Here is a 21,585-nt window from a genome sequence, read left to right on the forward strand (position 1 = left end):
GTTTGTATAACAACTAACCTTAGGTAGCTAGCTAACATACCGGTACATACTGCTGTAATGATATGCTATGTGGTTCGTAAAGACAGCATAGCTAACAAATTGTCAGCCAACATAACTTTAAGGTAACTTATTTGTAAAGTCATTACTTTATTACATTGAGTAGCAAGCTATCCCTTGGTCGTTAGGGAAAATCTGATCTGGTCTGGGTTTTTTTTTACACCTAGCTCGGCTATCAGACTATTCTTTAGTTAAGGTTGAATAGTCTATTGTTCGGCTATTAGCCCTCCTCCCCAACTTGCAACAAATTGTTGTTCCCATCTCATTCCTTTCCCTGTTCCACGCATCATCATTCTGCGCCTGAGTGGCTCGCTTGTGGGCGTGCTGGCAGGATAAGGCAGCATCTTCAGTTGTGTGTCAAGAATTCTGCATACAGTAGCACGTTTGTAGGAAGTTGTGGTTATAATTCACAGGCAAATTGCTATGGAGGTACATTTGTCTTTTTGTCGAGAGCAAAACCTTTTTATTTTCAATCAAAAATAATTCTTCTTAAAGCAACTTTTTTCTGACACAAAGGAAGTCAAAACGGACACCTACGAAGATGGCATCTCAGGGAAGCAGCACTGGGCTGTATTGACATATCCTAAAAATAACGTCTGCTGCTTTAGATTGAACGGTCATCTCTCAGTAATTGTTTACATATCTATAAAAAATAAAGCTGTTTTCTTTACTTTCAGAGAGCGAGCTGACCAAGGGGTCGAAAATGTAGATATTGCCAGATTTTCACTGTCCGAGGAACAGGCCGCGGAAGCTTTATTGCTGGCAAAAGTGTCCATAACCAGATGTAATTACACTGTTCTGTGTTATTTTTCTCCATGTCTGACTGTCTTGTTGTACATGGAACCTGTCTCACATGCATTAAATAAAAAACCCTTAAGATGTCAGCTGCTAATTTTCAGATTTACACCACATAAACACAGCCATTGTCACTGGACTATCTGTTGCCAAGTCATGATTTCCCTGGGGGTTAGCCTTGCAATAATCAAGTGGTGAGACGCATAGCCGTCTATTTAAATCTTTCAGGTACACTCCGATAGGTGTCTGCATCACATACAGTATCTTCTATTGATATTATCTTCTATTGTTTGTCCTCGTGTCTGTTTTTCAGCATAATGTACTCTGTAGCCACTTATTGTGGACACCACGTGAGACCACACACACAATAAGTCTCTCTTCTTCACTTCTTCCCTTTCTCGCCTAAATCCTCTAGGTTATATCAGCTGTTTTGGTGAACCCCTCCTGCATCTGAACTGGCTGACACAGAGGGTGCAGCATGATCATAGGTGAGATGTCACTTGGTCGAGTCAACAGGAAGTATTATTAAAGATGCTTTACATTGAAATACAGATGTAGTAGTCCCAGAGTTAATGACCCAAGGTCAGTTTTGCACTTCACCTCCTGATTTAAGATGACTGACCATGTTAGAATAAAAAAACAAGGCTTAATCATGCTCTCTATCCATTTGTCACTCATCTGCAGGTATGTTTTGATGTGAGACGTCATCGCCACCTCACCCGTTCTTAAGATAACCTTCGGGCCAACTGGGGGGCCAAGGCTGGTTAGGAGACACACAATTTTGACGAACTGAGAGAATATTATGGTAGCACTGTAATTCATGAATCATATGCTGTCTGCCGCTGTTCTTACCTCTTTCCCTTTGTCTTCTACACCTCTCTCCCCACCTCATCTTTCTTCCTTGTTTTATAATGCACACCATATGGGCATTGAAGTACAGATTGAACTTGTATTTATAATATTAAAATTATCAATTATAATGCATGTATTTATAATACCTGGATAATGAACTTTTGAATAAAGCGTTTCACATTCTCCACTGGTTGAAATTAAGTATCTCATTGAAATACTATTCTGTGTCCTCAGATTAATGCAGATGAAGGGAGTTAGATATGCATATTTATTTTCTGTATATATGAATTACAAATCGATCATGTTTCTAGTTTATTACAATGTGTAATCATTGATGTCCCAGGAGCAGGAGTGGTAAACACTGTTGAAGTGTAGAATTGTAATACATACACGCAGACACGGCATCATTCAAATAATGGAGTTTGCTATGACTTAAAAATAATGCCTCAGAGATTCATACCTGAACCGCACCTTTATTTGCCAAGAAAGAGTATTATCAGTGAATATATTCAATATACAGGCTACAATATGGGAATCTCATGCATGGTAATAACTACAGTGCATGTGTATATAGGACTTGCATCCTCGGCACAATAAAGTTATTATATTCTACTCTATCAGTAGGCTTCATTAATGCCATTCAGACTTGAAGTTGATACAACAACTATATCAGCTGAGGTTCATAGGGTCTGAACTAATATTCATACCAATCTAACGTTTTAGGGTCCATACACAGATCGGCTACATACTGTAACTAGCTACACATCCATAGGCAGTTATTTTTATCCTCCGCTACACAATAAGTAAATAGTTAGCTAGCTATGTTACTTCAGCTGCATTGCAAGGCAAGCTTACACAATTGTACATTCAAGTTGTAATAAATGCTTTAGCTAGCTAGATTCTTTACATACACTTTCACAAGAAGACAGCCTGGTGTGTTGGTTTTCTCAGGAGTCCCTAAAACATTAAACAAAGTACAAATTAATTCTAACACTAGCTAGCTGGCTAATGTTAGCTAGTCATAACTTGCTAAATAGCGATTTTCGTGAATAAACTTGACAAAAAATTATTCACAAATGTGTGTCTACATTAACTAACATTCCTCTCAATTGTAAATTTTTTGCTTGACTCGTTATGATGTTAAAACAACTTACATCTGGTTCCCCCGTAATGCTTTGTCAGCCATCTTTGTTGAAGAACGCCACAAGGCAAGGGTGGCTCTCGTCAAAATTCGTCATTGGAACCACTCGATATGATTGGTCATATAAAAACCTTGGGACCCAAAATGCATAATGAGTGCTCTAACTCCCCCTTGTGGTGGTCTCGAGCAATGAAGCCGTGACGCTGGGTACCTCTATATCCCGCGGTGCAAGCTCGCAACTTTTAAAAGTGGAACCACTGTAGACACCAGAACAGTGTTGCATTTTAATGTAAAGCTTTATTCAGAGTGCCTTGCCTGCTAACGAGCAATGACTGTATATGTTAATGTCAGAGACGTTGTTGTTGCATTCATCCATTTTCGATCTTATGGAGTTCACCAAGTGAGACCCTAAACACGTGTGTGTGTGTGTGTGTGTGTGTGTGGGTGTGTATATATATATACACACAATACTAGTGATAGGCATTCTGAGTCTTTCGGTGAGTGGGCTTTAACAAATAAGAGCTCACTAGCACGTGTGAAAATCTAAGCAAAGTCTTTCAAGGGCATTTTCTCCTACTTGGGATAATTTTTTAACTAAATAAACTTGAATCATTTAGCAGACACTTTCATAGTATACAGAGTGACTGACAGGGGCAATTAGGATTTAGTGCCTTGCTAAAGGGCATATTGACAGATTTTTCAACTTGTCTGCTTGTCACGTCCTGACCAGTAAAAGAGGTTGTTTGTTATTGTAGTTTGGTCAGGGCGTGGCAGGGGGTGTTTGTTTTATGTGTTTCGGGGGTTTTGGTATATGTTCTATGTTAGTATATTTCTATGTCCGTGTCTAGTTTTTCTATTTCTATGTTTAGGGTTTTTGTTTGACCTTCAATTGGAGGCAGCTGTTTCTTGTTGCCTCTGATTGGAGGTCCTATTTAGTAGAGGGTTTTCAGCTTGTGTTTGTGGGTGGTTGTTTTCAGTCTAGTGTTTTGTACCTGACTGAACTGTTAAGCTGTCGTTCGTTTTTTTTGTTTTGTCATGTTCAATAAAAGTAAAAAATGAGCACTCTGTGCCTTGGTCTACTCCCTTCGACGGCCGGTATACCGCTCGGGGATTCAAACCAGCAACCTTTCAGTTATTGGCCTAATGTGCTTAACCTCTAAGCTATCTTACAAGAAAGCAGCTATGCAAAACGTGCCCAGTTAGCTGTCAGTTTTCCATACACCCACTTGCAGTATGCTGAAAGTCTATAAACTGTCGAAGCAGCATAACATTCCCATGATTCCTCCAACTACAGTGTATGATAGACCATTTTGAATCTCTGAGTCTGTACTTCTATAAAAAAGATTAACATTTGACATAAGCTCACAGAGAAATCTGGTCACATGTGTAAAGGTTTTTACTGTACGTGTAAGTGCATGTCGAGCTTGTGTGTCTAATATGTGTAAGTGTGTATCTCTCGGACCTGCTCACTCATGCTGTTGATACCATCAGGCCCCAGTAGGTTGGCCGCCTGTTTCACAAGGTCTGTCCGGCCACAGTTGAGCATGCGGAAACCCAGGTCCTGCAGAAACTTAGCCTCTGTGGACGCCGCATCCAGCTTCCGGGTACAGATGCAATCGTCTGCCCTGAGGGAGGGATAAGGATGATTAATACTCATGATTCCTTCAACAAATTGAAGGAATAATGTAAGTACACATCCATAAAGCATGTTGAATGCTACCATAAATATCAAATTGCAAACTTCTACATCATCAAAAGAGGGTATCTGCCACAAATGATGATGGATTCTAAAGATCTCATGTGGTGATCTGGTATATAATGCTACACTTGCTTTGTGCATTTCCCAAGGCAGTTTTAACACATGTCAGTAATAGTTATTCATGTTTTTTTATATCCACTCAAGCTGTGTTTTTAAAGGCTATGCTTTACATTAAAACAACCCAAACAATAATGATTAGTGCATATACAGTACCAGTCAAAAGTTAGGACACCTACTCATTCAAGGGTTTTTTTTTTTTTACTATTTTCAACATTGTAGAATAATAGTGAAGACATCGAAACTATGAAACAACACATATGGAATCATGTAGTAACCAAGAAAGTGTTAAAATAAAAATGTCACAGTTGAAGTCGTAAGTTTACATACACCTTAGCCAAATACATTTAAACTCAGTTTCACAATTCAAGACATACAATCCTAGTAAAAATTGTCTTAGGTCAGTTAGGATCACCACTTTATTTTAAGAATGGGAAATGTCAGAATAATAGAGAATTATTTTTTCCAGCTTTCATTTCTTTCATCACATTCCAAGTGGGTTAGAAGTATACATACTCAATTAGTATTTGTAAGCATTGCCTTTAAAATGTTTATCTTGGGTCAAACGTGTCGGGAAGCCTTCCACAACATATTGGATGAATTTTGGCCCATTCCTCCTGACAGAGCTGGTGTAATTGACTCAGGTTTGTAGACCTCCTTGCTCGCACATGCTTTTTCAGTTCTGCCCACAAATGTTCTATAGGATTGAGGTCAGGGCTTTGTGATGGCCACTCCAATACCTTGACTTTGTTGTCCTTAATTAACCTATCTGGGATATGCGGGACACTAGCGTCCCACCTCGACAACAGGCAGTGAAATTGCAGGGCGCCAAATTCAAAACAACAGAAATCTCATTATTAAAATTCCTCAAACAAACAAGTATTATACAACATTTTAAAGATAAACTTCTTGTTAATCCAGTGTCTGATTTCAAAAAGGCTTTACCAGCATGGCTACCACAGCATTCTGCAGCGATACGCCATCCCATCTGGTTTGGGACTATCATTTTGTTTTTCAACAGGACAATGACCCAACACACCTAAAGGATGTGTAAGGCTATTTGACCAAGAAGGACAGTGATAGAGTGCATCGCCAGATGACCTGACCTCCACAATCACCCGACTTCGACCCAATTGAGATGGACTGCCGAGTGAAGGAAAAGCAGCCAACAAGTGCTCAGCATAGGTGGGAACTCATTCAAGACCGTTGGAAAAGCATTCCAGGTGAAGCTGGTTGAGAGAATGCCAAGAGTGTGCAAAGCTGTCATCAAGGCAAAGTGGAGCTACTTTGAAGAATCTAAAATCAAACATATTTTCACGGCTGGATAAAAAAACGTACCCGATTTAATCTGATTATTACTCCTGCCCAGAAACTAGAATATGCATAATTGTTTGCTTTGGATAGAAAACACTCCAAAGTTTCTAAAACGGTGAATGATGCCTTTGGAGCCCCTGGCTGAAAAACAGTAGCGCATTTGGATAGTGGTCGATCTGAGAACAATGAGACTGAGGCGCGTGCACGAGCCGACACCATGTTTTTATTTTTTCGTCTTTGAATGAAAACAGGGTTTCCCGGTCGGAATATTATCGCTTTTTATGATAAAAATCGCATAAAAATTGATTCTAAACAGCGGTTGACATGCTTCGAAGTACGGTAATGGAATATTTAGATTTTTTTTGTCACGAAACGCGTCGGGCGCGTAACCCTTCGGATAGTGTCTTGAACGCGCAACAAAACGCCGCTATTTGGATATAACTATGGATTATTTGGAACCAAACCAACATTTGTTATTGAAGTAGAAGTCCCGGAAGTGCATTCTGACGAAGAACAGCAAAGGTAATCCAATTTATCTTATAGTAAATCTGACTTTGGTGAGGGCTAAACTTGGTGGGTGTCTAAATAGCTAGCCCGTGATGGCGAGCTATCTACTCAGAATATTGCAAAATGTGCTTTCACCGAAAAGCTATTTTAAAATCGGACATAGCGATTGCATAAAAGAGTTCTGTATCTATAATTCTTTAAATAATTGTTGTTTTTTGTGAACGTTTATTTTGAGTAATTTAGTAAATTCACCGGAAGTTTCGGTGGGTATGCTAGTTCTGAACGTCACATGCTAATGTAAAAAAGCTGTTTTTTGATATAAATATGAACTTGATTGAACAAAACATGCATGTATTGTATAACATAATGTCCTAGGAGTGTCATCTGTTGAAGATCAAAGGTTAGTGCTGCATTTAGCTGTGGTTTTGTATTTTGTGATATTATATGCTAGCTTGAAAAATGGGTGTCTGATTATTTCTGGCTGGGTACTCTGCTGACATAATCTAATGTTTTGCTTTCGCTGTAAAGCCTTTTTGAAATCGGACAGTGTGGTTAGATAAAGGAGAGTCTTGTCTTTAAAATGGTGTAAAATAGTCATATGTTTGAAAAATGGAAGTTTTCGGATTTTCGAGGACTTTGTATTTCGCGCCACCCCCATCATTGGATATTGGAGCAGGTGTTCCGCTAGCGGAACGTCTAGATGTCAGAGGTTAAACTTTTGACTGGTACTGTATGTATACATCTGAAATGTAATTAAAAAAATATACACTACTGTTCAAAAGTTTGGGGTCACTTAGAAATGTCTTTGTTTTTGAAAAGAAAAGCAAATTATTTGTCCATTTTAAAATAACATCAAATTGATCAGAATTACAGTGTAGACATTGTTAATGTTGTAAATGACTATTGTAGCTGGAAACAGCAAAAAAAAAAAAATGGAACATCTACATTGGCATACAGAGGCCCATTATCAACAACCATCACTCCTGTGTTCCAATGGCATGTTAGCTAATCCAAGTTTATCATTTTAAAAGGCTATTTGAGCATTAGAAAACCGTTTTGCAATTATGTTAGCACAGCTGAAAACTGTTGTTCTGATTAAAGAGGCAATAAAACTGGCCTTCTTTAGACTAGTTGAGTATCTGGAGCATCAGCATTTGTTGGTTCGATTACAGGCTCACAATGGCCAGAAACAAATACTTTCTCCTGAAACTCGTCAGTCTATTCTTGTTCTGAGAAATGAAGGCTATTCCATGCGAGAAATTGCCAAGAAACTGAAGATCTCATACAACGCTGTGTACTACTAGCTTCACAGAACAGCGCAAACTGGCTCTAACCAGAATAGAAAGATGAGTAGGAGGCCACAGTGCACAACTGAGCATGAGGACAAGTACGATAGAGTGTCTAGTTTGAGAAACAAATGCCTCACAAGTTCTCAACTGGCAGCTTCATTAAATAGTACTTGCAAAACACCAGTCTCAACGGCAACAGTGAAGAGGCGACTCTGGGATGCTGGCCTTCTAGGCAGAGTTCCTCTGTCCAGTGTCTGTTCTTTTCCCCCCCCATCTTAATCTTTTATTTTTATTGGCCAGTCTGAGATATGTCTCCTTCTTTGCAACTCTGCCTAGAAGGCCAGCATCCCAGAGTCGCCTCTTCACTGTTGACGTTGAGACTGGTGTTTTGCGGGAAAATTTAATGAAGCTGCCAGTTGAGGACTTGTGAGATTTTTTTCTGATCAATTTGGTGTTATTTTAACTTCTCTTGGGTATGTGGGACGTGACCGTCTCACCTGCGGGACACACTCCCAACAGCCAGTGAAATAGCAGGGCGGCAAATTCAAAACCACCAAAATCTCATAATTCAAATTTCTCAAACATACAACTATTTTACACCATTTTAAAAGATACACTTCTCCTTTATCCAACCACATTGTCCGATTTCAAAAAGGCTTTACAGAGAAAGCAAAACATTAGATTATGTTAGGACACCACCTAAACAAGAAAAGCCACACAGCCATTTTCCTAGCATGGAGAGGCATCACAAAAAACAGAAATACAGCTAAAATTAAGTACTAACCTTTGACGATCTTCATCAGATGACACTCAGGACATCATGTTACACAATACATGTATGTTTTGTTCGATCAAGTTCATATTTATATACAAAAACAGCATTTTACATTGGTGCGTGGGTTCAGAAAATGATTGCCTCCCAAAATTTCCTTTGAATGTGCACATTAATTTACAGAAATACTCATCATAAACATTGACAAAATACATAATTATTTAAAGAATTATAGATATACTACTTCTTAATGCAACCGCTGTGTCAGATTTCAAAATAACTTTACGGAGAAAGCACATTGTTCAATATTCTGAGTACAATATTCTGAGTTGAGTACAGAGTTCAGCCATCAAAGCAAGCTATACAGTTACCCGCCAAGTTCTGGCATCAACAAAACTCTAAATTAGTGTTATAAATCTTTCCTTACCTTTGCTGATCCTCAGCGGAATGCATTTGCAGGACTCCCACTTCCACAAGAAATATTAATTTGTTCGATAAAGTCCATAATTTATGTCCAAATACCTCCATTTTGTTGGCGCGTCCAGAACACTATTCCAAAGGCACGATGCGGGAGCGCAACTCAATAGACAAAAAGCTAAAAAGTTCCATTACCGTTTGTAGGAACATGTCAAACGATGTTTACAATCAATCCTTAGGGTGTTAACATAAATAATCGATAATATTCCAACCAGACAATAGCGTATTCATTACAGAAGAAAAACAAAAAAATGCTAGCCATGCGTGATTGCGCATGAAGTAACTACATGACCTCACAGTCCACTGCTTGAACCGGCTGTTATTCCCTCAAAATTCACCATAGAAGCCTCAAACAACTTTCTAAAGACTGTTGACATCTAGTGAAAGCCTTAGGAAGTGCACAATGACCCTTAAGTTACTGTAGTTTGGAAAGGGAATAAATTATTTTTAAACTACAGCCTCAGATTTTCAACTTCCTGGTTGGCTTTTTCTCAGGTTTTTGCCTGCCATATGAGTTCTGTTATACACAGACATCATTCAAACAGTTTTAGAAACTTCAGAGTGTTTTCTATCCAAATCTACTACTAATATGCATATTCTAGTTTCTGGGCCCGAGTAGTAGGCAGTTTAGTTTGGGTACGTTTTTCATCCGGCCATGAAAATACTGCCCCATACCCAAGAGAGGTTAATGGACAAAATAATTGCTTTTCTTTCAAAAACAAGAATTTCTAAGTGACCCCAAACTTTTGAACGGTTTGATTATATACTGCTGGCCTGCATGTGCACCATAAAAATATGAAATGGAATATTGACCAGGCTTGACGTAGAGTCGGGTGAATGCTGAGCCACATTGATCAACACAAACACAGAGTTACACATGGGATAAACAAACGTACAGTCAATAACACAATAGAAAAGTCTATATACAGTGTATGCAAATGTAGTAATATTAGGGAGGTGAAGCAATAAATAGGCCATAGTGGCGAAATAATTACAATTTAGCAATTAAAAATGCAGGAGTGATAGATGTGCAAGTAGAGATACTAGGGTGCAAAGGAGCAAAAAAATGTATAACAATATGGGGGATGAGGCAGTTAGGTGGGCTATTTTCAGATGGGCTGTGTACAGGTGCAATGATCGGTAAACTGCTCTGACAACTAATGCTTAAAGTTAGTGAGGGAGACATAAGACTCCAAAACTTCAGTGATTTTTTGCAATTCATTCCAGTCATTGGCAGCAGAGAACTGGCAGGAAAGGTGGCCAAATGAGGAGTTGGCTTTGGGGATGACAAGTGAAATATACCTGCTGGAACGCGTGCTACGGGTGGGTGCTGCTATGGTGACCGAAGAGCTGAGATAAGGCGGGGCTTTACCTAGCAAAGAATTATACATGACCTGGAGCCAATGGGTTTGGCGACGAATATGAAGCAAGGGCCAGCCAATGAGAGCATACAGGTCACAGTGGTGGGTAATATATGGGGCTTTGGTGACAAAACGGATGGCACTGTGGTAGACTACATCCAACTTGCTGAATAACGTGTTGAAGGCTATTTTGTAAATGACATCGCCGAAGTCAAGGATGGGTAGGATAGTCAGTTTTACGAGGGTATGTTTGGCAGCATGAGTGAAGGATGTTTTGTTGCAAAATTGGAAGCCGATTCTAGATTTACATTTCTAATCCAACCTCAGGTACCCTAGTATGTAAATAATCGATCAAATTTAAAACGGAATAAACTGTTTTCAAATTCTGAGAAAAACAACGAGGAGCACGCAGTCATAGACACGCACAAAAATACTAGAGTCCTTCTGAGTGACACTTAGAAAGAATACAAAAACTTCTTAATTAAAAAAAAAAAACATCAAACAATTTCTAAAGATTGTTGACATCTAGTGGAAGCCATAGGAACTGCAATCTGGGTCCTAATAATTAAGCTTTCCCATAGAAAGGCATTGGAAAGTCAAATGACCTAAAAAAAGAATGTCCTAGATGGATTGTCCTCAGGGTTTTGCCTGGAAAATCAGTTCTGTTATACTCAGACATTATTTTAACAGTTTTGGAAACTTTAGAGTGTTTTCTATCCAATACTACCATGCATATCCATATCCTAGCTTCTGGGCCTGAGTAACAGGCAGTTTACTTTGGGCACTTCAGTCGTCCAAACTTCCGAATACTGCCCCCTATCCCTAAAAAGTTTAACACATTATCCAAAGAAGGGCCAGAAGTATACAGAATGGTGTCGTCTGCATACAGTCGTGGCCAAACGTTTTGAGAATGACACAAATATTAATTTTCACAAAGTCTGCTGCCTCAGTTTCTATGATGGAAATTTGCATATACTCTAGAATGTTATGAAGAGTGATCAGATGACTTGCAAATAATTGCAAAGTTCCTCTTTGCCATGCAAATGAACTGAATCCCCCAAAAACATTTCCACTGCATTTCAGCCCTGCCACAAAAGGACCAGCTGACATGTCAGTAATTCTCTCGTTAACACAGGTGTGAGTGTTGACGAGGACAAGGCTGGAGATCACTCTGTCATGCTGATTGAGTTAAAATAACAGATAGGAAGCTTCAAAAGGAGGGTGGTGCTTGGAATCATTGTTCTTCCTCTGTCAACCATGGTTACCTGGAAGGAAACACGTGCCGTCATCATTGCTTTGCACAAAAAGGTCTTCATAGGCAAGGATATTGCTGCCAGTAAGATTACACCTAAATCAACCATTTATCGGATCATCAAGACCTTCAAGGAGAGCCGTTCAATTGTTTTGAAGAAGGCTTCAGGGCACCCACGAAAGTCCAGCAAGCGCCAGGACCGTCTCCTAAAGTTGATTCAGCTGCGGGATCGGAGCACCACCAGTACAGAGCTTGCTCAGGAGTGGCAGCAGGCAGGTGTGAGTGCATCTGCACGCACAGTGAGGCGAAGACTTTGAGGATAGCCTGGTGTCAAGAAGGGCAGCAAAAAAGCCACTTTTCTCCAGGAAAAACATCAGGGACAGACTGATATTCTGTAAAAGGTACAGGGATTGGACTGCTGAGGACGGGGGTAAAGTCATTTTCTCTGATGAATCCCCTTTCCGATTGTTTGGGGCATCCGGAAAAAAGCATGTCCGGAGAAGACAAGGTGAGCGCTACCATTCAGGAACAGTTTAGTAATGAACAATGCCTTTCCCAGGATGATGGAGCACCTTGCCATAAGGCAAAAGTGATAACTTAGTGGCTCGGGGAACAAAACATCAATATTTTGGGTCCATGGCCAGGAAACTCCCAGATGAAAGAAATAAAAGATGAAATCAATCATGCTCTACTATTATTCTGACCTTTCACATTCCTAAAATAAAGTGGGGATCCTAACTGACCTGAAGACAGGGGATTTGTACTAGGATTACATGTCAGGAATTGTGATAAACTGAGTTTAAATGTAGTTGGCTAAGGTGTATGTAAACTTCCGAATTCAGCTGTAGCTGGTGAACCAGGCTAGGCAGTCATTTGAGAAACCAAGCCTGTTGAGTCTGCTGATAAGAATGCGGTGATTGACAGAGTCGAAAGCCTTGGCCAGGTCGATGAAGACGGCTGCACAGACTGTCTTTTATTGATAGCGGTTATAATATAATTTAGGACCTTGAGCGTGGCTGAGGTGCACCCATGACCAGCTCGGAAACCAGATTGCATAGCAGAGACGGTACGGTGGGATTCGAAATGGTTGGTGATTTGTTCGTTAACTTGGCTTTCGAAGACTTTAGAAAGGCAGGGTAGGATACATTTACGTCATTCACCAGACGCTCTTATCCAGAGCGACTTACAAATTGGTGCATTCACCTTCTGATATCCAGTTGAACAACCACTTTACAATAGTACATCTATATCTTTTTTGGGGGGGGGTTAGAACGATTACATTTTTACATTTACATTTTAGTCATTTAGCAGACGCTCTTATCCAGAGTGACTTACAGTAGTGAATGCATACATTTCATACAATTTCATACATAATCATACATTTTTTTTCTGTGCTGGCCCCCCGTGGGAATCAAACCCACAACCCTGGTGTTGCAAACACCACGCTCTACCAACTGAGCTACTATATCCTATCCTAGGTATTCCTTAAAGAGGTGGGGTTTCAAGTGTCTACGGAAGGTGGTGATTGACTCCGCTGTCCTGGCGTCGTGAGGGAGCTTGTTCCAACATTGGGGTGCCAGAGCAGCGAACAGTTTTTACTGGGCTGAGCGGGAACTGTGCTTCCGCAGAGGTAGGGGGGCCAGCAGGCCAGAGGTGGATGAACGCAGTGCCCTTGTTTGGGTGTAGGGCCTGATCAGAGCCTGAAGGTACGGAGGTGCCGTTCCCCTCACAGCTCCGTAGGCAAGCACCATGGTCTTGTAGCAGATACATATAGGTCTGCAACAGTTTGGGTCTAGAGTGCCTCCCCCTTTGAAAAGGGGAATGACCGCGGCAGCTTTCCAGTCTTTAGGGATCTCAGACCATACGGAAGAGAGGTTGAACAGGCCAGTAATAAGGATTGCAAAAATTGAGGTGGATAATTTTAGAAAGAGAGGGTCCAGATTGTCTAACCCAGCTGATTTGTAGGGGTCAGATATTGCAGCTCCTAAAGAACATCAGCTATCTGGATATGGGTGAACAAGAAATGGGGAGAATTGGGCAAATTGCTGTGGGGGGTGCAGAGCTGTTGACCGGGGTAGGGGTAGCCAGGTGGAAAGCATGGCCAGCCATAGAAAAATGCTTATTGAAATTCTCGATTATTGTAGATTAATTGGTGGTGACAGTGTAACCAAGCCTCAGTGCAGTGGGCAGCTGGGAGGAGGTGCTCTTATTCTCCATGGACTTTACAGTGTCCCAGAACTTTTTGGAGTTTGTGCTACAGGATGCAAATTTCTGTTTGAAAAAGCTAGCCTATGCTTTCTTAACTGCCTGTGTATATTGGTTCCCTTAAAAGTTAAGTTCCCTTAAATGTTAGATATCACGGGGGCTATTCGATGCTAATGCAGTATACCACAGGATGTTTTTGCGCCGGTCAAGGGCAGTCAAGTCTGGAGTGAACCAAGGGCTATACAGTGAGGGAAAAAGTATTTGATCCCCTGCTGATTTTGTGTGTTTGCCCACTGACGAAGAAATTATCAGTCTATAATTTTAATGGTAGGTTTATTTGAACAGTGAGAGACAGAATAACAAAAAAAAATCCAGAAAAAAGCATGTCAAAAATTTTATAAATTGATTTGCATTTTAATGAGGGAAATAAGTCTTTGACCCCTCAGCAAAACATGACTTTGTACTTGGTGGCAAGACCCTTGTTGGCAATCACAGAGGTCAGACATTTCTTGTAGTTGGTCACCAGGTTTGCACAGATCTCAGGAGGGATTTTGTCCCACTCCTCTTTAGAAAAATTGGATTACCTTTGCTGTTCTTCGTCAGAATGCACTCCCAATACTTCTACTTCAACAACAAATGTTGTTTTGGTTCCAAATAATCCATAGTTATATCCAAATACCTCCATTTTGTTTGTGCGTTCATTTCACTATCCGAAGGGTAACGCGCGAGCGCATTTCGTGACAAAATTTCTAAATATTCCATTACCGTACATAGAAGCATGTCAAACGCTGTTTAAAATACATTTTTATGCTATTTTTCTCGTAAAATAGCGATAATATTACAACCGGGCAACGTTGTATTCATCCAAAGAGAGAAAGAAAAACATTGCGAGTTCTCGTGACTGCGCATCTCCAATCTCACTGTCCCCAGGCTGACCACTTACAAACTCTGCTCCTATACTTTGCCCAGAGACAGCAGACACCCCATTCCACTTTCTGGCGGCTTTAGAGAGCCAATGGAAGCCTTAGAAAGTGTCACGTTACAGCACAGATGCTGTAATTGCGATAGAGATGTAACAGAAGGACAACAAATTGTCAGACAGGGCGCTTCCTGCATGGAATCTCTCAGGTTTTGGCCTGCCATATGAATTCTGTTATACTCAGACACCATTCAAACAGTTTTAGAAACTTTAGTGTTTTCTATCCAAATCTACTAATTATATGCATATTCTAGTTTCTGGGCAGGAGTAGTAACCAGATTAAATCGGAAACGTTTTTTATCCGGCCGTGAAAATACTGCCGCCATCCCAAAGAAGTTAAAATCAGACATAGCAATTGCATAAAGGAGTTCTGTATCTATAATTCTTGAAATAATTGTTATGTATTTATTTTGTCAATGTTTATCATGAGTAATTTAGTAAATTCACTGGAAGTTTTCGGTGGGTATGCTAGTTCTGAACATCACATGCTAATGTAAAAAGCTGTTTTTTGATATAAATATGAACTTGATTGAACAAAACATGCATGTATTGTATATCAATGTCCTAGGAGAGTCATCTGATGAAGATCATCAAAGTTTAGTGCTGCATTTAGCTGTGGTTTGGGTTTATGTGACATTATATGCTAGCTTGAAAAATGGGTGTGGGATTATTTCTGTCTATGTACTCTCCTAACATAATCTAATGTTTTGCTGTCGCTGTAAGCCTTTTTGAAATCGGACAATGTGGTTAGATTAACGAGAGTCTTGTCTTTAAAATGGTGTAAAATAGTTGATTGTTTGAAAAAATTGAATTGTGGTATTTTAGTTGGTTTTGTATTTCACGCTGTGTGATGCCATTGGCTGTTGGCTAGGGGTTGTCTGTCCTCAACAGGTTAATGTGCTTCTTCTTGAGCCACTCCTTTGTTGCCTTGGCTGTGTGTTTTGGGTCATTGTCATGCTGGAATACCCATCCATGACCCATTTTCAATGCCCTGGCTGAGGGAAGTAGGTTCTCACCCAAGATTTGACGGTATACGGCCCAGTCCATCGTCCCTTTGATGCGGTGAAGTTGTCCTGTCCCCTTATCAGAAAAACACCCCCAAAGCATAATATTTCCACCTCCATATTTGACGGTGGGTATGGTGTTCTTGGGGTCATAGGCAACATTCCTCCTCCTCCAAACACGGCGAGTTGAGTTGATGCCAAAGAGCTCCATTTTGGTCTCATCTGACCACAACACTTTCACCCATTTGTCCTCTGAATCATTCAGATGTTCATTGGCAAACTTCAGACGGGCATGTATATGTGCTTTCTTGAGCAGGGGGACCTTGCGTGCGCTGCAGGATTTTAGTCCTTCACGGCGTAGTGTGTTGCCAATTGTTTTCTTGGTGACTATGGTCCCAGCTGCCTTGAGATCATTGACAAGATCCTCCCGTGTAGTTCTGGGCTGATTCCTCACCGTTCTCATGATCATTGCAACTCCACGAGGTGAGATCTTGCATGGAGCCCCAGGCCGAGGGAGATTGACAGTTCTTTTGTGTTTCTTCCATTTGCGAATAATCGCACCAACTGTTGTCACCTTCTCACCAAGCTGCTTGGCGATGGTCTTGTAGCCCATTCGAGTCTTGTGTAGGTCTACAAGCTTGTCCCTGACATCCTTAGCAAGCTCTTTGGTCTTGGCCATGGTGGAGAGTTTGGAATCTGATTGATTGATTGCTTCTGTGGACATTTGTCTTTTATACAGGTAACAAGCTGAGATTAGGAGCACTCCCTTTAAGAGTGTGCTCCTAATCTCAGCTCGTTACCTGTATAAAAGACACCTGGGAGCCAGAAATCTTTCTAATTGAGAGGGGGTCAAATACTTATTTCCCTCATTAAAATGCAAATCAATTTATAACATTTTTGACATGTGTTTTTCTGGATTTTTTTGTTGTTATTCTGTCTCTCACTGTTCAAATAAACCTACCATTCACATTATAGACTGATCATTTCTTTGTCAGCGGGCAAATGTACAAAATCAGCAGGGGATCAAATACTTTTTTCCCCTCACTGTATATGTTCTTAGTTTAAAAAAAAATGAATGGGGCATGCTTATTTAAGATGGTGAGGAAAGCACTTTTTAAAGAATAACCAGGCATCCTCTACTGACAGAATGAGTTCAATATCCTTCCAGGATACCCGGGCCAGGTCGATTAGAAAGGCTTGCTCGTTGAAGTGTTTTAGGGAGCGTTTGACAATGATAAGGGGTGGTAATTTTACCGCGGACTCATTGCGGATGCAGGCAATGAGGCAGTGATCGCAGAGATCCTGTTTGAAAACAGCAGAGGTGTATTTATAGGGCAGGTTGATCAGGATGATATCTTTGAGGGTGCCAGTGTTTACAGATTTAGGGTTGTACCAGGTAGGTTCCTTGATAATTTGTGTGAGATTGAGGGCATCTAGATTAGATTGTAGGACGGCCGGGGTGTTAAGTATATCCCAGGTTAGGTCACCTAACAGTACCAACTGAAGATAAATGGGGGGCAATTAATTCACATATGGTGTCTAGGGCACAGCTGGGGGCTGAGGGGGGTCTATAACAATTGGCAACAGTGAGAGACTTATTTTTCTGGAAAGGTGGATTTTTAAAAGTATGATCTCAAACTGTTTGGGCACAGACCTGGATAGCATGACAGAACTCTGCAGGCTCTCTCTGCAATAGATTGCAACTCCACCCCGTTTGGCAGTTCTATCTTAGCGGAAAATCTTGTAGTTGGGGATTGAAATTTCAGATTGTTTTTGTGGCCTTCCTAAGCCAGGATTCAGACACGGCTAGGACATCAGGGTTGGCGGAGTGTGCTAAAGCAGTGAATAAAACAAACTAAGGGAGGAGGCTTCTGATAACATGCATGAAACCAAGGCTTTTACGGTTACAGAAGTCAACAAATGATAACGCCTGGGGAATAGGAGTGGAACTGGGGGCTACAGGGTCTGGGTTAACCTCTACATCACCAGAGGAGCAGAGGAGGAGTAGGATAAGGTTACGGCTAAGGGCTATAAGAACTGGTCATCTAGTGCGTTGGGGACAGAATAAAAGGAGCAGATTTCTGGGCGTGGTAGAATAGATTCAGGGCAAAAACCTACAGACAATGGTATGGTAGGATGTGAGTACAGTGGAGGTAAACCTAGGCGTTGAGTGACGACATTTGGTTTCAACTCTGGAGGCACCTGTTAAGCCATGTGAGGTCTCCCCATGTGTGTAGGGTGGGATAAAAGAGTTATCTAAGGCATTTTGAGTGGGATTGAGGGCTCTACAGTGAAATAAAACAATAAGAACTAACCAGGACAGCAATAGACAACGCATATTTACAGAGAGTCATAAAGCAATCACAGGTGTTGATCAGGAGAGCTAACACAACAACGGGTATATGGCGATGAATAGGCAGAGCGGGTCAGTTAGGTACATACAGCACCTAAGTTGAGGCTGTGGCCGACAGGTAAACAAAATGAGGTACCGTGTTATTGAAACAGTCCAGGGGGCATCAGCTGTGTAGCCGAGTGACCAGTGTCAAAAGAGCAGCAATAGGTGAGTCAGGGTGCCATTCGGTAGTCACTACTACGCTAGGCGAGCAGGGGACACAGCGTTCAGAAAAGCGAGCAGGCCGGGGCTAGTAGATGGTTCTTCATCAACAACGTAACAGAATAGCCTGTTGAGACCACATTGGGTGATCACGTCAGCAGTCCATTCGTGAAGGATCGGCGGGGCTCCGTGTCGACAATAAAGGGTCCAGGCCAATTGGCAAAGGAGGTATTGTAGCCCTATAATTAGCTGGTATATGGGCCTAGCTTGAGACTAGATCAAGGCTAGCTGGTGCTTACTTCGGGACAGAGGCGTTAGCTAACAGTAGCCTCTCGTTTTCAGCTAGCTAGCTGCAATGATCCGGTGTAATGATCCAGAGCGGCATGATTCCAGTGACGTGGTAGGGAGAAGCAGTCCGATATGCTCTGGGTTGATATCGTGCTGTGCAGACTGGCCGGTGATGCCCGAGTTAAGGCTGGCTGGTGACCGAGAAAAAATGTGAAGACCGCTAGCTGTGGCTAACAAAGACTAGTTAGCTGGCTAGCTCCTGATGGAAGTTCCAGTTATAAGGAATAAAAATTGCAGATCCGTACCACATTGGGTGAGCGGGTTGCAAGAAAGTATATTTAGTTTGTAGATAGAAAGTGAGATTAAGATATATATACGAAAAGACCGGCTATCTACACGTGATAAGACAAAGACAAAACACACACGTCCTACTGCTATGCCATCTTGGAAAACCTAGATAAACTTTTGGTAAATAGTGTGGTCTGCAGCTTATCATGAGATTACCTCAGGCTAACAAAACCCAGAGACTTCCTTAATATTAGATTTTGCATTATTGACTAATAGACACAGACCTCCACCCCTCGTCTTACAGGAGGCAGCTGTTCCGTCTTGCTGATGCACGGAAAGCCCTGCCAACTGTATATTATCCATGTCATCATTTAGCTATGACTCAGTGAAACAACATAGGATATTCGTTTTTAATGTCTCGTTGGTAGGATAGTCTTGAACAAAGCTCTTCCAGCGTATTCTCCAATGATTGCAAGTTGGCCAATAGGACTGATGGTAGAGGCGGGTTACCCACTCGCCGACTAATTCTCACAAGGCACCCGGTCCCGTCTTCATGTGAATTACAGGGATTTGGTTCTGGTCCGGTATCAGCAGTAAATACTTAGCGTCCGATTCGTTAAAGAAAAAAATCTTCATCCAGTTCAAGGTGAGTAATCGCTGTTCTGATATCCAGAAGCTATTCATAAGTGTATATCATAAGTGATGGTGGCAGAAAAATAAGTAAAATGGCACAATTGGTTAGGAGCCCGTTGATTGTCTGTCTGCGAGCGGTGATCAACGATATCTAGCTACATGACATTAGTTTCACTACATGACATTAGTTTCAGTGACTTCATTAGCTGTGGTTACTGACTTCATTAGCTGTGGTTACTGATGTGTATATGGTTGAATCATCAGCATACATGGACACATATGCTTTGTTAATTGATAAAAAAAAACACTTAACATGTTTGACATTAGAGAAGCTTCCAGTAAAGAAAGTCTTCTGAGTTCTATTAGGTTGCCATATTGTGGATTTAGAGCTGACATTGAAAAGCCATAACATGTTTTTCTCAACTGGTTATGGTCAATAATATCAAAGGCTGCACTGAAATCTAAAAGTACAGCTGCCACAATCATCTTTATCGGTTTCTTTCAACCAATCATCAGTAATTTGGTCAGTGCCCTGAAAGTCTGTGGTTAATTTGTTTACAGATAAATACTGTAGCATTGTAATTGGTCAAACACAATTTTTTTCCAACAGTTTGCTAAGAGCTGGCACCAAGCTGATAGGTCTGCTGTTAGAACCAGTAAAGGCCACTTTGCCATTCTTGGGTAGTGTAATGACATTGGCTTCCCTCCAGGCCTGAGGACAAAGACTTTCCTCTAGCATCAGATTGAATATATGACCGATAGGATTGGCTATAAAGTCAGTTACCATCCTCAGTAGCTTTCCATCTAAGTTATCAATGCCAGGAGGTTTGTGATTATTGATTGATAACACTTTTTCCACCTCTCCCACACTAACTTTACAAAATTCAAACCTACAATGCTTTTCTTTCATTATTTGTTTGGCTCACTGTTCATTGTTTGCATTTCCTGCCAAGTTGCCCACTTTGCCAATTAAGTAATCATTAAAATAATTGGCAAAATGAAGTGGTTTTGTGATGAATTTGGCCATTGCAAGATGACTGACTGAGATGGCCATTGCAAAATGTTGATTTTTGTTGTCAATTAACAATTTCTTTGTGGATTTTATTGTGTGCTTGGGGTCATTGTCTTGCTGGAAGATCCATTTGTGGCCAGAAGCAACAAGGTTTTCGGCAAACATGTCCTGATACTTGGGGTTCATGATGCTGTCGACCTTAACAAGGGCCCCAGGACCAGTGGAAGCAAAACAGTCCCATAACATCAAAGATCCACCACCATATTTTATAGTAGGTATGAGGTTATTTTCTGCATATGCAGAAAGTAGAATGTTAATGCAGATTGTTAGGCGGGCCAATCCCCCAAAAAGTGACATGTTAAACAAAAATCTCTTTATCTTGTACTAGTATAAAATTATACAATTCTCCCATTTCTTTTGAATACAATATAACTCGGTATTTGTATTTATTTATGTGATCCTCTTTTTTGGGTGCCAATTTGAGGTGTCTATATATAGCCATTGATTCTTGAAGAATAAAACATAAATGACTCATGAGCTTAGCTCAACTGTCTGACACCATCCTACCTATGAGCTTGGGTTGGAAATATACCAGGTACTTAATGAGTATGGATGTCAGTTTGGTCATCATCTGAGACATTATGACTGATGACAGGATGACATAAACTGAACCTGGGAAAGTCTACACATTCTAGCTATCAGATTCACATGGAATTGCTGTGCAATTTAAATGTTTGATATTGAAACTGTTTGTTAGGAGATTAAATGTAATTTTAGCTTTATAATGAGAGAATTGGGTTTTCATAAGGAAAGAGCCAGCCCCTGTGAAGAGTCAGTGGCCCGCCCCTGTGAAGAGCCAGGGGTTATAAACCATGAAACACACCCTTCTCCCTCGTCACTATATAAGCCAGTGACAAATGTAACCAGCCTGTTCCGGGTACGTGAGGTCTGCAACCTCTGCGTTAAAAGGACACACATGTCAAGTACAG

At 40.9% G+C, this 21,585-nt stretch overlaps 1 protein-coding gene across 1 annotated transcript in view; it reads right to left on the bottom strand.

Annotated features, from left to right (window-relative positions):
• LOC115198634 (ankyrin repeat and BTB/POZ domain-containing protein BTBD11-A) overlaps positions 1 to 21,585 on the bottom strand; it is a 210,690-nt gene that overhangs the window by 71,991 nt on the left and 117,114 nt on the right. Inside the window, exon 5 of the mRNA XM_029760716.1 lies at positions 4,308 to 4,470. Within this exon, the coding sequence (XP_029616576.1) occupies positions 4,308 to 4,470 (163 nt within the window). The remainder of the gene's footprint in view (positions 1 to 4,307; positions 4,471 to 21,585) is intronic.

The sequence above is a fragment of the Salmo trutta genome, chromosome 8 (assembly GCF_901001165.1).
Source record: "Salmo trutta chromosome 8, fSalTru1.1, whole genome shotgun sequence".
Classification (NCBI taxonomy): Eukaryota; Metazoa; Chordata; class Actinopteri; order Salmoniformes; family Salmonidae; genus Salmo; species Salmo trutta.